The 20,606-nt window shown below is 39.0% G+C and overlaps 1 protein-coding gene and 1 long non-coding RNA gene across 4 annotated transcripts in view; one reads left to right on the top strand and one right to left on the bottom strand.

Moving 5' to 3' along the window:
- Positions 1-6,774, bottom strand: part of rps6ka6 (ribosomal protein S6 kinase A6) — a 40,187-nt gene extending 33,413 nt beyond the window's left edge. The window contains exon 1 of one of the 3 annotated variants that reach the window (XM_031892395.1): positions 6,754-6,774. Coding sequence is in view for 1 of the 3 variants with exons in the window: in XM_031892393.1 (XP_031748253.1) it covers positions 5,803-6,006 (204 nt within the window). In the remaining 2 variants the exon portion in view is untranslated. Of the gene's footprint in view, positions 1-5,672; positions 5,737-5,802; positions 6,522-6,753 lie in introns of those variants that run through there. The other 2 variants (XM_031892393.1, XM_031892394.1) reach the window with 2 other exon arrangements.
- Positions 6,547-10,861, top strand: LOC116407066. Its single transcript, XR_004220037.1, has 3 exons — positions 6,547-6,630; positions 7,407-7,473; positions 10,682-10,861. It is a non-coding gene; the product is annotated as an uncharacterized LOC116407066 (long non-coding RNA).
- Positions 10,862-20,606: the final 9,745 nt, after the last annotated feature.

The raw sequence follows: 20,606 nt of genomic DNA, 5'->3' as shown, positions 1-20,606 counted from the left end.
TGTTTGAACTACATCAGGGATCCCCAACCTTATATACCCGTGAGCCACATTCAAATGGAAAAAGTGTTGAGAGCAACACAAGCATGGAAAAAGTTCCTGGGTGCCAACAAAAGCTATAATTGGCTATTTGGTAACCCCTATGTTGACTGGCAGCCTATAGAAGGCTCTGTTTGGCATTACACTTGTATTATACTTATATTTTATGTAACCAAAACTTGCCAGGAATTTAAAAATAAGCACTTGCTCTGGGGCCATGGAGAGAAACATCCAAGGGGTTGGGGAGCAACATGTTGCTCACAAACCACTGGTTTATTTCAAATAAATAAATCTGTCAGACTTAAAATGACCTTTTGCACAACCCTACTTTTCTTTACTCTAAAAGAAGCAAATAACAGCTTTCATCTTAATAAAAGCATGTAATTAATTAGAATTGACTAAATAGTGCATGGGGAAAAAATTGCACAAATGGAGTAAAAAAATGAAACATTTAAGCAAGGGAATAAATCATATTTAAAAGAACTATGAATACTTACACAAGTTTACATGGGCTAATATAGACTACAGATGTATCTCTCTAATGAATAATCTCTGCCATATACATGAATAAAGCTTAAGGTTTTGATTAAGAGAAAACTTAACCACACAACAATGAAGTACAATAATAATTATGTAGAAGGCGTTGTGGGTATATAAAATTTTAATTTATGGCTGTCCTTTTTTTGAATATCATATAAATATTTTACTATGCTGTTTATTAACTACTTCATACATTTTATACTTATTACCTTGCTTGTTACAGCAGTTTTCTAACAGCAAGCGATTGTTAAACTGGATATAGCAAAATGTAATTTAATTTTCGAAGTGTCTTAAAATAAACCCATAATGCTCTTTTAGCATGCTTGTTTTCAGAAATGATTCAGCAGAAGCCTTAGCAGCTTAAAATACTACAGGTATAGGACCTGTTATAAAGAATGCTCGGGACTCGGGGCTTTCCAGAAAAGGGATCTTTCTGTAATTTGGATCTCCATACCTTAAGTCTACTAAAAAAGCATTTAAACCCAACAGGATTGTTTAACCTCCAATAAGGATTAATTATATCTTAGTTGGGATCAAGTACAATGTTCTGTTTTATTATTACAGAGAAAAAGGATATCATTTAAAAAAATTGGAATTATTTGCTTATAATGGAGTCTATGGGAGATGGCCTTTCCATAATTCGGAACTTTCTGGATAATGGGTTTCCGGATAAGGGATCCTATACCTGTACATGGAAACTGTACTTACAATTTTTCTTAAAAAATATTTGCCAGACTTGAAGGTGGGTAAAATGACATAATTTTAGCTATGCACCAAGGTTTATCATGGTCCATCTAGGAAGGTTCCATCACATATCTAAAAGTGCAGTTATATGAAAACTCCACATGGTACTGTGGTAAACACATCATTTCACAAATTTTACATGCAAACAAATGTCTTTTCCAAAGGCATCTGGCGGTATAACGCAGAATGTAATGGTGCATGCAATCTTAAATTATAAAATATGCTAATGATTGTACATGATTAAATTGCCCATGTGTCATTTCTTATCACCCCCACAATTCTCAAGCAATTATTGTCCGAAAACAAGTACTTAGTTATACTGCCCTTTCAGCTACTTAAATAGCGAGAAGATCGCAGGATAGTCACAGAAGTAGCATGAAACATTTATGCATGCCACTAGAAAAATGGCTACAGTAGAAGAACTAGATTAATAACAATTAATCTATATTAATCAAAATGAATATAGTTTTTCAACACTAATAGAATATTAATACATATTAGTAACAAGTAAAAAAAAAAATGAATGGCCATATAACACAAGTCACTGTTTAAAGAAAATACAAGAGGAAATTTTGACAAAGTAACTTGGGTCAATAAAATGAAAATAGGTATCAACCACAAGAGATAACGATAAATGAGTATTTGAAGAGAAGAAGATCGTGCCAACACTTACACAGAGCTACTACTAGCAGTTACTTGTCATGGTTACTAAAATAGACAATGCTGATAATCTACTGAGAAATGTTTCTTCGTGTGTTTTAGGGCTTTGGCACACGGGGAGATAAGTCCGCGCGACAAATCTCCCTGTTCGCGGGCGAAAATGTAAATCGCCGGTGGGATGGCATACGCGGTAGCGCAATTTCAGTGAAATCGCGGAAGTTACCTCTCAAGGCAACGTATGCCATCCCACCGGCGATTTACATTTTCGCCGGGGGGATGGCATTTCGGGGAGATAAGTCGCCCGCGAACAGGGAGATTTGTCGCGGGTGACTAATCTCCCCGTGTGCCAGAGCCCTTAGCAGAGGCAATTATGCGTATTATCTATGGCAGGATAATTTCTGGTGCTTAGCGGCCGGTGGGATGGCATACGCAGCGCCGCGTTTTGCCGAAGTCCCGGAAGTTGCCTTGAAAGGACTTTGGAAAATCGTGGCGGAACATATGCCATCCCACCGGCAATTTACTTTCTAGTCGGTGGGATGGCATTTCGGGGAGATTAGTCGCCCGCGACAGGGGAGATTTGTCGTGCGCCGACTAATCTCCCCGTGTGTCACAGCCCTTAGGGTAGTGGCACACAGGGAGATTAGTCGCCCGTGATAAATCTTCGTTACCACATGCGATTAATCTTCCCGTAATGCCATGCCAACGGCAAGCATGTAAGTTGCGTATGCCTCACAAGGAAACTTCGGGCGACTTCCGGAAACCACAGCAACGCGTATGCCATCCCACCAGCGATTTACATTCTTGCCGGTGGGATGGCATTTAAAGGAGATTAGTCCCCGCAATAGCGAACATTTATCATGGGTGATTAATCTCCACGTGTGCCACTGCCCTTAGGCTAAGAACCCATCAATCTCTACTAACTGCTCCAAAATGGCTTTCCACCGGCAACAATAGGAGTTGCCTGTGGAAAGCCCTTTGCTTCGCTTTGGTATTCCGAAGTTGTGCAAAGTTTCCTCCTGTAGACAACTTTGTGTGTCTTCAGAAAACAAAGCTGAACTACTTTGTGGGTCCTAACCCTTAAGCATGAGATTATATTATATTTTTTTGGTAAAGAAGGGTTTAGTAAAAGAACAAATCCTCAAAATTACTGTCTGACAGTCTCTAAACCCAATCTAAAGAGTGGAAATCTGCTCCATGTGTCTGCACCAAGGCCAATACATTGCCTCTGAGAGCAGACACAGAAGCATGCAGAGACCAGTGGTTTCTCAGCCTGCATTGCGTGGCAGTAGGCTAAGGCTAAAGACTACATAGAAATCATTTCTTCATTAAATTAAACAATTATACACTGAACGTATGAAGATAGCATTCTTACAGCCAATGAACTTTTAAAGGACATGTAAAGTCTAATTTACTGGGCACTCCCCAGTGAAACAGATCGCCAAGCTTTTCCTTGGGCCAGTGCTCCTTTTAGGAGATAACTGCACCAGCCCATGGAAAAGATACCTAAGATGCCGGCGCATCGCTTCTTACTCAAGATGTTCATCCCTTTGGCGTTCTGTGCACGCGCAGTAGAGTAGATTACACAATTGTACTCTACTGCGCATGCGTGAACAGGGATTGTCGCAAGGGACGTCTGGGACACCAGTATGTAAGGTAAGTAAAATGCCACAGGCCGATGCGGTTTTCTCCTAACAGGAGCTCCTACCTGGGGAAAAAAGTTAGCAATCTATTTCACTGGGGGATGCCTAATCTTTTGGCAACCCTCAGTAAAGTAGATATTACATGTCTTTTAAACTACTACAGGTATGGGATCCCTTATCTGGAAACCTATTATGCAGAAAGTTCCAAATTACGGAAAGTCCATCGCCCATAGACTCCATTATAAGCAAATAATTCTAATTTTTAAAAATCATTTTTTTTTCTGTAATAATAAAACAGTACCTTACTGATCCCAACTAAGATATAATTAATCCTTATTGGAGGCAAAACAAGCCTATTGGGTTTATTCAATATTTAAATGATTTTTAGCAGACTTAAGTTATAGAGATCCAAATTACAGAAAGATTCCTTATCCAGAAAACACCAGGTCCCAAGCAATCTGAATAACAGGTTGCATACCTGTACCATGCTTTTTCACAATTCCAGCCAGTCAAGCAATGGTTATGATGTTTTAAAAGGATATAAGTAATTATACAACAAATACTTTGCAAATATTAAGTGTTAGGCGCAGAGATCTCTGTAACTGGGACCTTGACTCTTACATTTGCATATGCTACCTAGAATCTTTCCAATCCAAGTTATATCAGGCTATGGTGTGCTTACAAAACAATTTACATTTGTGAAAATAATGCAAACAAATGGTTGTATGTGTCTGAGAATGTACCATGCTTAGTTGCAGATTAATACAAATTTGAAAAAAAAAAAATCTACTTTATATTGAAAATCTGTAAAAATAAAAGTATAAAAAAAAATTACAAAAGAAATTATATTAAAAGGGAATGTGTACAACCACGAGAAACCTTCAATGATGTATGATAAACATACATAAAATGCCAAAAAACTGTGCTATAGTATTAACAATGACATACAAAGGGATGAACACTGCATTACATGTTCTCAGATCCTTAGATATGCACACGCAATCCCACACTGAAGCGAACGTGACACACCCACACATATATCTGCGCTCGGCAGCATGGTGTAAAATCCCCACGCAGGAATAAGTGCAGCATGACGCTCACTGGCAGGAGAGACCAGGCAAATCAGCACAGCAGTAGAGCAAATAATATGCCAACAGAGCTATGTAGCAGCAGCAAAGCAGGACATACATACACTAACAAAGGGGTGCTCCATACCAGCCATCTTATTCAGGACTCCAATATGACATATAAATAAGATCCTGGCATAACCCAACACTGCATGATGTCACAACACACAGCAATTCACTGAATGGCACACATTTCAAACAGGGCAGGCATCATAAACAGGTCTCACCTAAAACCCCGTTAACACAAAATGCAGTACATTTCAGCAAGCACACCTACTCTGTATTACAGTGTGACAGACTGAAGTCACAGCAAACATATACAGCTCCACTAAAAGAATAAACCAGGAATACCAGCCAGAGAGCCTCTGGGATGTAAACTCCAACTGTCCAATGCAGTGAAAGCAGCTTTTGGCTGTTCAGAGTTGTAGTTTACATCAGCTATCAAAAGGGTTTGCCTGATTGTGCCTTTAAACCCGGACCCCAATTTAATCTACATAATATAATGCTATATGGTACATTTCTTGTTCAGTCTCACATGGTTGCATAGAAACTTGCGCATTCTGCAGCGTGTAACCAATCTGATTAGTAAACAGCCACTGCAACATAAAAACCAACAGGGCTGTGTTCTAAATAACTATATGATAATTGTACAGCATGGAAAACCTATGGTACCAGAGGGTATGATGCTGTCACAAAGGAACGGGTACCAAGAAGCCCTAATAAGTGGCACCATATGGCAGCATAGTGCAGTCTGTATATCCAGGAACACGCTGCCATGTAGAAAGTGAGCCTAGTATAAAGCAAGGCAAGCACATGCTGAGAGAGACATTACACACAACAAAATACATCAGAACAAACAGCATGACAACATGGGGGAACCTAAATACATTCACAAGCAGCTACAGAACTCCAGAATGGCCCCTACCAGGTCCTATTGGTAGCGCCCGCTAGTAGTTGCAGGACTGAAAGTGCTAGACTGCAGAGAGCTGCCCTATCTCAAGCATTCGTGTGGCTAGCCCGGATATAAACAGCGGGACGGGAACAGTAGGACACACCTCGCTGCTGCCGGTCACATACACCTCCATTTTCTGCCACGGATTCTCCAGTTGGCTGAGCCGCTGCGGCATCCCCACAACACCCCTTCTTTCACAGGTGGTTTGGTCCAGGCATGACCCGCCTGCTCCTCTCAGGACAGAGAAAGGCACCCAGAAGGGGGGGGATGAGCGTTTAGGGGATCCGGGAGCAGTGCAGCCTGACATCCAGGAGCGCTTCCAGCGGTGAAGAGGAGAACTGAAGTGCCTGAACGGAGCAGGGGACTCGGCGAGGGGGCGTTGGAGGAACAGCAATGGCAGTGCAAGACCCCATCTCCCTACAGCACGTCCTGCAATGGTTGGAAAAGGCGGGCCATGACGATCGTGCTTGGATTGCAGCGCTGTGTCAGCAGACCGGAGAGCAGAGTGTGCTGTGTGAAGAAGCCGGCTCCCCTCCTTCTGAGGAGGCGGTGAGTCCGGTTGCTAGGCAATGCAGGAAGAGGTGCGCTCCTGTGATAAGCACAGCAGTGGCGAAGAAGAAATCAGCAAGAGTTCTTAAAGCAACAGCAACAAAGAAAGAAAAAAAGGCGTGCCTGCGGGGAATCTCACAAGCACCCTGCCCAGACTGTTCCCTCTATAGCACACTTTGGCCTTTTTAATCTCCCCTGCTTCCTGCTACAGAGAGCTCCTATCCAGCAAGCTATCAGCGTCTGGGGCCGCTGCTGCAAGTGGGTCTCAGGAGGGAAGAGCCTGTAGCGCTGCTCCTCCCCCCTTCTGTGTTTTCCCAACAGATGTTTGCAGAGGGTCAGCCAAGTGCCTGTGGGCTGGGCCAGGTTGTCACTCAAGAGTTGGGTAATGTATCTTTTCATTAGGAGAACTGGCATGAACTATAAATTCCCCTATTTTTTCAGTGTTTTAATAAAATATATTAGTAGGATAACATCTACAACGAATTTGTATTGAAAACACACTTACTTATCACTTATTTCTAACTGTTTTCCAGACCAGGTATTTTCAGAATCTCAAAGTAGGAGTGTCTTTACTACAGCACTTGTCATGCCAACAGTCATTTAGGCCCGCCCCCTTCCCTGACTCTCAGGCCCCTCCCCTTCATCCTATGGTTACATCATTTCTGTGTGCCGCACTTCTCTTCCTGTTGTTTGGAGAGCGGTGAGCATGGCTCCGCTGCTTGGCTGCGTCAGAGGGGGGAGGGGCCAAGTGTGCTGCTTGCTTTGCCTCTCACTAAAATATTAAAGTTTGTCAGCAGGGGCACTCAATTGTTTGTGAGAGAGGAAATTTGAGCTGTATTGTTTATATCTAGTATATTTTTGTATGATCTCCTACTCTTCTCTGCCTTCACATACAGAATTGGGGAAGGTGAGGTTTAAACTGTATTGAATTTTTTTTATTCCTGGATACACATTAACAAAGTTTAAATACCATAGCGTTTTCTTTAATGTTTACAAAATAAAACATATATTCAGTTGTGATTCCCCAGACTTGTGTGTAGCAGTCCTTAGGTTTTACTCTCCATATTATTATTTGCAAGGGAGATTTGTTCACAAGTGATCTGAAAGTATTTAACAAGGAGTTATGAGCTGACATATTTTTTCTTCTGCTCTTTACAGGTAAATCTGCTTTCATTTCCATCACTGCTGGGGCCACTATGTTGTCAGCATTTATGCAATATTATTGGTAAATCTGCTATATCTGTTCCCTTCCTACATTGCTGTTTGCAGTTCTATAAATCTTTAGTGTTCATTTTTCACTTTCTTAACTAGTTACATCATACTGATTATCACTTCTCTCTGAAGTTTTGTAAACCCAAAAAACTCCTTTCTAAACAAACTTTGTAAGTTGCTTTACCTCAAGAGTTCATCTTCATTTTTGGGGGCACATTTACTTACAAGTGAAGTTTTGCCTCGGGAAGCTTCTCCACACTTCGTGTAACTATGTCAGGCGGTAATTCAGTGGAATACGTTTATTGATTAAAATGCGAATTTTCATCGCAGCAAGAGAACGCTGGTGATGTTCCGTGTGAATTTTCTCTAGTGGAACAATCTTTCAGAGGAAATTTGCTAGTGTTAATTGAAATCTGTGGCTATATACAGGACAGATGTGTTATTAATGATGTTCCTGAACTTGATGAACATGACCAATTTTTTTTTTTTTTTTAAATGTCCATGGAGCCAAAAGGAAGACTAACTCTCTTGTCAGCTGCAGTAAGAACATACACTGAAAAAAATATTATTGTTACAGTTCAACAACAATTTTAATAAGCTATTTCTAACAAATTGCAACACAGGGGTTGACATTTCTGACTGCATTAATACCTGGACAAACAGTATAGATATGTTAATGACTTTAATGAACCACAAACATTTAACAGGTTATGATAATATTTATTTATAATCGTGAGCAATTAAAAAAAAAATTTGTAGGAGGATGGCATTAACAATACAGGAGGTTGCCGGATAGGACGTTTTTGTTGGAAGCAGGCTTTTATATTACTGGTACAGTAACTTTGCAGATCTAGTTTAATCAATTCACAAGTCAGAAGCAGGCGAAATACCAATAAATTACCGCATTTTACTACAATTTACCTACTAATGGCAAAGCTTATTACATTTGACTCCATACACGGAGGCACATTCAATTCAAATCCTCTTCCCACATCTCCTCGCTCTTATTTTCTTTTTTTAGTGGCTGCTGGGGGTGTCTTTTTAAACCCTGCTCCAGGGTTATATCTATTCTTGTTTGTCTCTCAGGTTGCTCAAAGCCTTTCATTCCTCTGAAGTTGCTAACCTTATTCAAATTCCAACTCTTCCTACTTTTTGCCTTCCATTTTCTTGTTCCCTTCTCAATGTCATCCATAATCTTTTTTGCTCAAAATCATTTAATCTTCTTGGAATAACAGAAACATGGCTATCACAGAATGATACTGCCATTGAGGCTGGACTTGAGATGGTCTGACTTTCTCCCACAGCCCCTGGACCACTGGATGTGGTAGGGGAGTTGGAACACTCTTCACTTCTAACTGTCGGTTAACATCTTTTCTATACCTCAAGCCTTTTCATTCAGCTCTTTTGAGGTTTATATCCTTCAGATCCTCCATCCTCTTCTGTACGGTGTCATTTACAGACCTCAGTCAGCCTCCTCTTTTGCTTCCTTCCTTTCTGAGTTTGAAGCCTGGTTTTCTTTATTTCCTCTGTTCTGACAGTCCTGCAATCATGTTTCTCTTCTTACTGTTTTGACCAATCCTTCACTGTCTCTAATGCTAACAAAACCTCATCTCCAGTTCTACTCTCCATTCTCTAACTTCCTCCTAGCAATCTTAAACTGGATAAACCAAAGCCACTACAAACTAAACCTAACCTAACCTGGTCCTTCTCCTCCCTTTACTACCTCTACTGATGGCATGCTCATTAACCCCGTCAACTCGGCACATTGTTTGGGGATGATCTTTGACGTCTCTCTCCTTCTCTGACCAAATAAACACCACTGTCAAAACCTGTCACTTTTTCTTATGGAATATTGCCAAAATCCATCCTTTTCTTTCACTTGCAACGGCTAAGACATGCATGCATGCCCTCATCCTATCCCAACTAGACTACTGTAACTTGATACTAACCAGCCTCCCAACTCCCATCTCTCCCCCCCCTAAAGTCTGTATTATTTTTATTGATTTATTGTTATACTGTACAGTGCTGCGTACATTAGTAGTGTTATATAAATAAAAATATACATACATATTTCTTTGTTAATTGATCGGAATTATTTCTTTGGGTGACAGGTCCCCTTTAAATGAGTTTGTTAATTTATAAATGTGTCTTCTTTATTTAGAGAATAAGTGCCCATGTGAAAACAAACTCTGCTGGTTCTGAATCAGATATACAGAGCTTTAAAAACACTGTAAGTTGGTAGTAAAGGGACAGTATACACCCTGTTAAATAATTGTGGCTTTAGCTTCTTGTAAAGTATTGAAATTCGATGTGTTTCATTCACCCACGTGCAAATAATGAAACCATGGATATTTCCTATTTAAAGAATAGGCACAAGTTCTAGTTATTCAACCAATTTTGTAAAAGGTAGTATACTGTCCCCTTAACAAGCGGGAGGGAGAACATCTACATATACTTATTTTTTTTAAAAAAAATTGATTTTTTTTCTTAAAGGGATACTATCATGATTTTACTGTATACATTTTATTTCTAAATTACACTGTTTACATAGCAAACAATTCACTTTTCTTCTGGAGAAGAAAAAAACATGGTTTCCCATGACAGTATTCCTTTAAGGAAGTGCAAGTAAATCTTGAAGGTGAGGAATACGCACCACAGACACTAGATGATAATATAAGTTAACTTTTACAAGTATACTGTTCATGAGCAACCTTTGCACATGGCCATTAAAGGAGAAGGAAAGACTAAGTCACTTGGGGGTACCAAAATGTTAGGCACCTCCAAGTGACTTTAATCGCTTACCTTGTACCCCAGGCTGGTGCCCCTGTATGGAGAGAACTGCACCAGCCCAGGGTACCTTGAGCTTCCTTCTTCCGTGTTTCTTCTGCTGGCAAAATCCCTGGGCTGGCGCACGCTCATTAGAGTGAAAAGCCGACTTTGTTGTGAAAGTTTAGCTTTTCACTCTAATGAGCATGCGCAAGTGTGCCAAAGCGGAAGAAGGAAGCGCTTGCTGCTACCCCGGGCTGGTGCAGTTTTCTCTTAACAGGGGCACCAACCTGGGGTACAAGGTAAGCGATTAAAGTCACTTGGGGGTGCCTAATATTTTGGCACCCCCAAATAATTCAGCCTTTCCTTCTTCTTTAATGGGTATACTTGGCCCTACTGTTCTTGCTAATTAGGTATGTGTAGACACTTTGTGGCCTATCTTTTTTTTTTTTTAGAGATCTGAATCAAGAATAGGAATAATATTTGAAAATCAGTCTACAAAATGATCCTGAATGATGAGAAGAAGAAATGCTGGAAAGGGAACATCAAAATGAAAAAAAAGTCTTTTTTTTTTTTTTAATTAAAATTCGATGTGTTTCATTCACCCAAGTGCAAAAAGTAAAGGGTAAAACACACACACACAGTGCAATGGGGGTTTATGACTTAACTCTAAAAAAGGCTTAGTCCAAAATCTCTGGGACCACCTTGCGATGTTCCCGACATCTTTGGACTCCCCTTCACTGAAGCTAGCAGGACCCCTTATTCCCAATCTCTCCGCCCATAAGTATTGCAGGAGTCAAGGGACTTCAGACCACCTTTGCCACAAGGCTAGGGAGTCCCTTTGTCTTTCCCCTTCCAGCCTGAAGGCATATAGGGGACCGGGATAAACCAGTGGTCTTTCAAAGAGGTACAACAACTTTTGTGCCCGTGACAGGGCCAGGTTTCAGGGAAGAAAGGAGCATGATGGTCACACGTCCTCCCCTTAGATCCGTGCTTCGACCCAGCGGTGTATTGCACTGCATTTCAAAATGTGCTAAGTGCCAAATGTAATATAAATATGATAAATAAAATAAAACAGTGCAGCAGTGTACTGCCCCAGCCTGTCGACCAGATTATAAAATTTTCTTTACTACCAATGCCAAAATGTCCAGAGCTAAAGCAAAAAGTGCAAATTAAAGTGCCAGTTTGCAAAGTGCCGGTGCCCACAGTGTCTAATCCCATTGTATTCCATTGTGAAACCCCAGGTTTGCAAGGTGTGGGACATATTCTCAGGCTTATTCAAAATCAAAGCCTTTGGCCAGAGGATGAAGTGCCTCTCTGCCTCAACAGTATAGGGGTCCAGAACGTACATCCCTTTGCTGGATGTACCCCTAACGGATTAGAACAGATACTTCACTTGATCTTAGCCAAAATGCAGATATATGTCTTTTCAATGTTACATATAAATGGTTGACGTTAAAGTCATGGTCTAGAATTGCAAGCTGGGTATTACCCACCATGCCCTTATAGACATCTTATAGACATAGTGAGATCTCTTTAGTTTGCATTTTAGAGCTCTATTGTGAAAGCCTATTGTGAACGTTTGTAATGTTATCTGTAATAGAACTCCACATTACAATGAGCAATTTGGCTTTTTCTTTGCATGTTTTTTGCACACCACCTTAAGTGGTTGATTGTGGGTTTTATCTATGCAAACAGATCAGAGAATTATTTCTTCTTGCTTGCTGGCACTAGTTTATTGAGTAGAGATTTGGCAAAGTGCTGGACATTAAATTGATTATTGATCTTTGCATAGTCATCTCTAATAATTTTCCTTATTGAAGCATGACAGTTTGTACAAATAATTTTTTCTACTTACAAATAATTTTGACTTCATGATCTTTAAGATCTTCTATTGCTTTTTAAATGCAATTGTCTCCAGATTTGCAGCCTTAACTATTTTAAAAATGTATTATTGGTGGATTACTCCAGCATTATATATGTGCAGTATTTTGCAGTAAATCTGGGAAAATCACACTACATCCTTACTAGAGAACATAAAATAAAGACTGCTGTTCTTTTTCTCATTAAAAGTTAGACAGTGAACAAGTATTTTCTCTGGTTTCTGTAAGATGTGCTCTCTGATATGCTTCTCATTTTAAGCAATATGAACTTCACATTAACCTTTGAAAAACTCAACACAGTTGCAGCAGAAATTAGTAATTTGCATAATGTAAATTTATGAGGCTGGCTGTTCCAAAAATTGAAACTATGTCCTTTTTGGCAAACTGCTCGTACTGACAAAAAATTGCCACAAACATCTTACTTTATTTATTGCCGCATCGCATGTTTTCAGAGCCTTGCATCTTGATTCCCATAGCAAGGTATCCAGACAAGATTCTGACCAATAAAGTTCCTCCTCCAAATGGTTCTGTAGTTTCACTAGAATGCTGAAAGCTTTCCTCAAGATCTGTTAAAATTGCAGAACTCTGAAAAGACTCGTTATCTTGTGAAGTTTCAAACTGATATCCGGGTTCTTTTTTGCCCATTTCACTGGTATATTTTATATTTTTGAATCCAAGGACCGATTTTCACTAACATATCCCTGAAACTTTAAAAGGTCGATATCTTCAAATTAAGGTTGTTCTTTTATAAGGATTTTATTGGTGTCGGATGGAGTACTGATGGCAGCTGAATTGAAGCAGAAGGGACAGACCAGATGCCACAGCTAACTTTTTTGATGTTGTTCTCTGCTGTCTTTGTGTAGAGAGGTTTTTGTAAAAATTCTTTGTAGGTGATGTATTAATACCTGTTTTTGTATTTACAAATATATCCGTGTTGATCCCAATATCTTACTTTTTCACATGTGATTCTAGAAAGAAAGACAGTGGTACAAGGACAAGTGGCTCTGTATTTACAGCTGGTAGAGGGGAGTGAATTGTTGGACAATTTGTTGATACTTTTTAGAAGGATTATGAAATATAGGTGGACACACATCTATTCTTAACATTTTTCTTTCTGTACTCCAGACACAACAATCTGAAGAAAAACAGTCAGAACAAACCCAGAAAGTATTGTTTTTTTTACAAAATCCACATTAAGGGCAAAACTATACTGTTGTGTTTTTTTAATGTTTAAATAATTTTTTAGCAGACTTCTGGAAAACCCTAGGACCCAAGCATTCTGGATAATAAATCCTACACCTATATATATAAAAAGGTTTGTAGAAGTCATTGAGTTATAGAACCTGAGGTATAATGCACCCCCTACTGAAAATTATAATGATATTAGAGATCACTAAGGGGTAATGTGGGCATATAAAGTCACAAGGCTGCAGGCTGTTATACAAGAAACTGTATGTAACTGTTTATAAGAGATAGAAGTAATTGAGTTATAGTATATAGTATAATGCACCCCATACGTTAAATTATAAGCATATAAGCAGTCACAAAGGGGTTCTGTGACTATATTAAGGCACAAGGCTGATTTATACAGGGAACTCAGAATATCACTCGTATATACTTATAATACATACTGTCCTAAATATAGCAAACAGTGATACCATTGTTGGGGTATGACTGTCAGTAGCAGTAGTGCCTTGCTTTAAGGCTGAGATTCTAGCTATCTGTATAACACCTGGTTTTTTGTTGCTTCAAAAAGTTTAGCATTACCAGTCAGGGCAAAGACCTGTTGGCAAAAGGCAATCCCAAGTGAAGCTGCACGAAATGCTTCCTTACTTAAGAAGTTACCCAGACATGGAAAAGGTAGAGTAAATTAAGCAAGGTTTTGAGTTCAGAGTATTCCCAACAATTTGAAGTTGGTTCTAATTAGCCCTAAAACAGTAGCTGACAAGATAAGTAAGTCAATCCATTTAGGGAAAGTAGAATGTCTATTTCCGGAAGCCCCTTTATCAGATTTTGACATTAGGGCATGTTTCAAGTCCTGCTTCAAAAAATTGAAAAGCCCATGAAAAAGCCCAAGACCTATGCAGAAAGGCAAAGTTATTTGGATAGGTATGAATGCATCTGCCCTATAGCTCTGTATAAAAGGTTTCTGACACTTGAACATGATCTTCTTGCCCCACTATTTATTCACAGGGATGGTAAAGTGGTATCTAAGTTTTAATTTAGCAGGGTGTTGGCAACATGCATAGCTGCATTTGGTTTAAACGCCCAGGATTATACTTCCTACTCATTTACGACTGGGGCCGAACCCATGCAACTTTAATGGGTTTCTCAGAGGAGATGGTCAAAAAGATAGGGTGTTGGGACTGTTTTAAATTTCATGTCCAACCCACATTGATTGATATGTTTTACTGTTATTAAGTGTTTCTTTTAGGCACATCTTTGAAGACAGGCTAGGTGACTCATACGTCAAGGCAGTCAAGATCTCTTAGATGGGCATAAGGGGGCTTGCCTGGTTTAATTTGTTACCAGCAGTTTGCAATCTGGTTGAAATGCGGGGTACCCCTTCTATTATAGTTTTGCATGTGGGTAGGAATGATGTGGGAACGTGCAAAATGATTGGTTTGATCGGGCAATAAGAAGGGATTTTGCATTTATCCACATTGTTACCTGATACTGTTCTGATATGGTCTGAGATGGGTGTGGTTTACAAGGGATGACCTTGAAAAAAAAGTAAGAAGAAGTTAAATGTGGCAATTTCAAAATTTTGCAAGAGCAAATTTTGCAGATGGTAAGCCTGCAGCCTGAGATTAACTTTTATATAGCCTTTCCTTCTCCTTTAATATAATTGAATACAGGCACACTAAGCTTGAAAACAGGGTCCAGGCCTTTAGAGACCAGAGTCTATTTTTCTGAAATAGGCTTGGACTGGGCTGCAGAATGCAATTGAAAGGGCCTTTTTATAGGTAGGAAGGTATCAAATCACATTGAGAGGCCTCATGCGGGCTTGCTGTGAAGGTATATAGTTTGGAAATTGTTAAATTGACTCTGGCTAAGGTAGGGCAGAGCTGAGAAAGGGTGTAAAAAGTTAAGGCAGCCTTCTGATGTTATGTAAAAGGCTGGCTGGGCAAATAGTTATTTTGGTGTATTTACATATTGTTATGACTTTAAATATACAAACTATGACCTTGCACCACCAAAAAGCTCAGTGTTTTGTGTTCTTTATTATTCACTTAGTTATGCAACCTACCTATCCCATGATGCGAAAAGGGTAAAAATTTCACTTCAGTCTGCCAGGAGTGTTTGAATATTTAATTGAACAATAATAAATATTTAAAAAATTAAATATTTTTTTTTTGTCACAGCTTGTAATTGGATATGTTTTGGAAATTGTTAAATTGACTGTGGCTACGGTAGGGCAGAGTTGAGAGAGGCTGTAAAAAGTTAAGGCATCTCTCTGATGTATTTACATGTTGTTACAAATTTAAATAAAAAATTTACAGCTTTGCACCACCAAAAAGCTTAGTGTGTTTTGCTTTCTTTATTATTGCCTTAGATATGTGACCTACCTCTTTCATCTTTAAGCAGCAGTTGGACTTGCTAAACTACAGTCATCATTGAGGAGATCCCCAGCCTGGCAATTGGCAGGTTAAAGTGGACCAGTCACTTTTCTAATAAAGGTATATACTAAATGCAGTTTATGGAATTAGACCTATAGCTAGTCTATATTTTGACATTTTGGAAATAAACATATTAAATCTTACTTATAAAAACAGTAAAACTGGAAAGCACCAGTGTAAAAAGGAATCCAGTTGACTATGCCATCCTTACACTGTGCAGATCTAAATTCTCCTGATCCGAAAGAGTTGTTTCAGGAAGATACCAAAAGAAGTAATTTCCAACTAAAGTGTTACTGTCCACTTGCCACTATTTTAGAGCCATACAAATACTGCTTGTGGTTTCCCCCATCTGCCATCAACTTTGGCGCAGTATCTGCCTGTACTGCCTTACTGCCTAACTAGCACTTAAAAGTGAGTGGAGCATACCTGTCACCAAAATAACAGGTTTGTAACTTTAGCTGTATATTTTTGGGTCACTTAAAAAGTTGCCCCTAAAGTAAAAGGAAAAGTAGAATCATTGTTAGGCACCCACCAGAGTTTTCAGTTGCTTGCAAACAGGTCACATTTTTTTTTTTAAATGAAAAATGCACTGGCTAGGGGTTATATTTCCTGAAAGCAATGCCCAGACATCCCCATGCTGCCCTGAAAGAGCACATGCAGAGTACAGAACTGCTTGAATATACACAAGGGTTGCCATAGGCACGGGATTAATGTAGCAGTGCAGTAAGAACAATACCATAGGCTACAGCATTTTTTTGGTGAAAAGAAGTGCCAACTGAGGGTAGGAAGTAAACTGGTAAATTTAATGTGGGGGAGACTAGCAACTTGATCCCCCACCAGTGCATATACTGCTGGGGCCACATGGTGTCTTTCATTAAATGCTTCACTTTTAAAAAAAGAGATGTATTTTGGTTATGTGGTCCAGCTTGTAAGTGGGCAGGGCCAAAAGTTGCATGGCTGTGATACATGCGATAGTTATGTCTCTCTTTTAAATATTGAAATGCTGGAAGGTATCCACATAATGCTGTAAGTGTTATCTTACATGGGATTTTTAGTGTTATATTATTCAGAAGGAGAATAGGGGCTGCTCACTTATTTGGTCAAGACCTAATACTTAGCAACCAATTTCCAAGTAGCGCTCTAGATAAGACGTTATAATTCTGCTAAACTCTTCTGTGTGTATTTTTTATGTTTTACTATTACTTTTGTGTTTTGGTGATGAAAACACATTTAAAATAAAATATAGACAGCAAGGAACTGGTGGCATACATGATGGTATACATGACTAATATAACATGAATGTAAAAAGGCACTGCCAAAATATAGGTTTAAAAACTCAGCCAAAAAGGGATGAGGAAAGGGAATTCAGTGACATGATACAGATTAAAGGAGAAGGAAAGGTAAAAACTAAAGTAGTCCTCTATGAAAAGAAATACAGGATTTTTTGTCTACTTTTTTGTAAACATGTTTTTTGGTATCTGACTTCCTCTCAGCAGTCTGTGCAGCTCCCCCCTCCCATAAATTAATAAAACTCACTCGCCCCACCCTTAAGAATGTGTAATCTGAGCTACAATGGCTAGAGCTGTAGCAGGAAGCTATGAAGACCAAGCTAAAATGGCAGCTGCAATCTTAAACAAACAGAGAAAGCTTCTAGGGCTCTTTTCTCGAGGTACGATAAAGCTTTCTGCAGAATAAATTGATAATGGTGTTATCTCTTATAGCAGCCTTTTACAAGATAATATCAAACCCCTTCTGCCCTGCTCTGTTTTTACCTGCTTCCTTCTTCCTGAGCCTTCAATTTGAAATGTTATGACATAACTTCCAACATTTAAAGAACAGAAAGAGGGACCTTATGGTCTGCAACATTTGTTTGCCACCTTCTACTTTGTGACCTCACTCCACATACGAACATTTTACAAAAATACTTCCTTATCTATTGTTGTAATGGCAGCATCAGATGCACAAAATGCACCAGCGTTTTAAGACAGATACAGTGGCCCCCACCATTTCTTGACATATTGTGACCCTAAGCATTCCACAACACACTGTGGCGCCTGCATTTCATGACACAGTGTGATGGCCTCATGTTGTTTTTCATCACCCATTAATAATACCTCTGAATCTGTGATGTAGGTAATAACAAATCTGCCAGAGTTCAAGTCTATTAAATATTTTATTCCGAATGACAATGCTTAATCAATATCCTGACACTTTAAAGTTATTGGATGCCAGTGATTTCAATAAAATGGCTCTGAGGATTGCTTTAGATCTATTTGTACACCAACACTCACCTCATTAAGCCTTATCAAGTGCAGTATGCCATGAAGGTGCAAGCACAGTGTGGATATGCTAACATATTTCATTGTCTTTTTCTGATAACACAGTCCAGAGCTAAAAACTTTTGACTTTCAAATGACTGTTGACAGCAATAACAAATCAATGAGCCAAGGTCATTTTGTGGTTAGGTAGTTGAGCAAAAGTCTAACAAAACACTAATGCTTGGAAAGGCTTTTCTGGTTCCAGTCTAACAATGAATACCTTAGAGGGAAACCTTCATGCATCTCATACATTACAATGTGACACATAAGATGATCTGTCTCTCCATCATTTCTCTACCTTTAACCTGTGGCAATATCCACTCTTCCAGATCATGGGCAATATGCATTTTTCACGCTAATGATCCAATAAAATGAAACACAGTTGTGCTGAATGCCCTACATTTGACATACTCACAGGCTGATACAATAAACCCTTCTCCGTTCCACAAATATATCTTATCTGTATTAGTTATGAAATGTGTGATACCCCTAACATCACTGCAAAAATAGAAATGCTTAACTGTTATTAATTTGTGTGTAATTAGCAGTATCTTTTGTACTCTTGTGCTGTTTAGCACTTTCAGTGTGTTCATACATAAGTCCTAGTAATTCTTGGCTCCATCCAGTCTTCCCTAAGAGTAACTAAACCTTCCAATATTCCTCAGTAATTGTAATTATTACAAGGAAATGCCTACACTGGCATAGATCTAGAATTTCTCTTTGCACAGGTATGTAATAACCCAGACAGTTTTCAATGCTGTATAGAGTGTAATTTAATTCCGTTTGTCTGCCCATTCTGCCCGTGATATAAACTCTCAGCCCAAGACATGCACCTTCAGCTTCTAGTAATGGAATTATTGAATTCTCGATTAAATGGATAATTGTTTTGTTTTTAGGGTTTCTACCTCCCGTCTCCTCCTATAATCAGCAGAGATAATGACTTTTCTATAAACAAACCTTCCCCCAGCTGCACTATATGTCAGGCTTTCAGATAAGAAAATGTTCATCATGCAGAGGTGTTATCTATGCACTAAAATAACCACAAATGTTGTGGTGTAAGAAATACCATATCCAATACTACTGGTGGTTTGCACGTCATTGTCACTGAAAAGTAGCACTAAGATAATTAGATTTTTACATTCCCACTATAGCCATAGCCACTGATGAAAAGTAGTTGGGCTGTTGTTGCTATAAATTACTTTTACTTAAAGTGAAAACAGTCATTGTAGTATTCATTTTCAATTTGCCCTAAACAACACCAAAATCCCAAATACAGCTTTTGCCGCTACTGAACTCTGTATCCAATGTGTTGTGAGTGGATCTTAAAGCTCAGTACTTCAGCTTCACTTGGTTCTGCCAGGGACTTCCTCACAACTTTTTAAAATAAGCTGAGAAAACAGGGCAAATATATAAAAAGTTGGTTTTAGTTTCCCTTTAAGTTGTATACCTTTATTTGTTTTTGCAAAGTTAGAAACAAAACCCAACTATAGTTCTGTCTCTCTGGTGATGACAGTCCATTCCCTAGAGGGTAACCAGCCTGGTAGTTATTCGTTACTGACTAGTGTTTATGACATATTTGGGACAAAAGGTTACTTTTCAAATTCAGCCTGCCACCACTCGGGAGGGAAAGATAATGGTCTAGTCATTTGAGAAAGGCAGCTTTGTCATTGATTGTAAATATAACGACAACAATTTTGATTGTTTCTACAGCCATCATAATTCCACTAGCAAAGCCAAAGAGAAGGATGGATGTTGAATTTGTGCTGCAGCTGATATTAAATAGACATGTTTGGTTTTGGACCATGTATTGATGCGGCTGCTGTGTCATGTGTCACTGCCATAACTAATACAGCTTGCAGTGCAGTATGTGTGTGGCTTTCCTATATGAAATCAACCCCAGCATTTATATAAACACACCAGTGGCTTTTTTTTTACTACCATTGATCTTAAGTGCCATGCATGTATACAGGGGCACCATACACCGCATGTGAGAATATCACTCACCATTCTCTTTTCTGATGTGTTTGAAGCAGCATTCTATCTGCATTATAAAATTTGCTCACCATTTTAATCAAAGGGAATTGGACAGGAATATGCCCAGCACATGCCACATAAATGCGATGGCTTTCTAGGACTTCCCCAATCATTTTTACTAGTTCTGCCATTAATAGATAATATTCTAATCACAAATTTACCCAAATTTAAACCAATTAGAACTACATTTTAAAGCACAGGCAGAATTGGATACTACAATACTAATACTGCTTAAGCATCAAATAACAGTGTATGGAAAGATGGTATGAGTATTTCCTTTGTCAATAATATGTGAGAACTTAAAAATAAAGAAGATATTTACTAGGACCCCAGACATAAGTGCTACAGCACTAAGGGGTGCAAAAAGGCCCTTCTTAGTGCTCATTTAAAAAGCATTTGCACCCAGGGTCTGGCTGTATTTAGTAAATAGCACCCGATAGTAAACAGGCACAAGGTGCAGCACTGGTACTGTACAGGGCTCTGTTGTAGCCTTTGCCTAACTTCGACTGAATGACACACAAGTTG

This window comes from Xenopus tropicalis, chromosome 8 (genome assembly GCF_000004195.4).
Source record: "Xenopus tropicalis strain Nigerian chromosome 8, UCB_Xtro_10.0, whole genome shotgun sequence".
Lineage (NCBI taxonomy): Eukaryota > Metazoa > Chordata > Amphibia > Anura > Pipidae > Xenopus > Xenopus tropicalis.
Note: the sequence above shows the minus strand (reverse complement) of the source record. Positions and strands in the feature narration are given on the sequence as shown.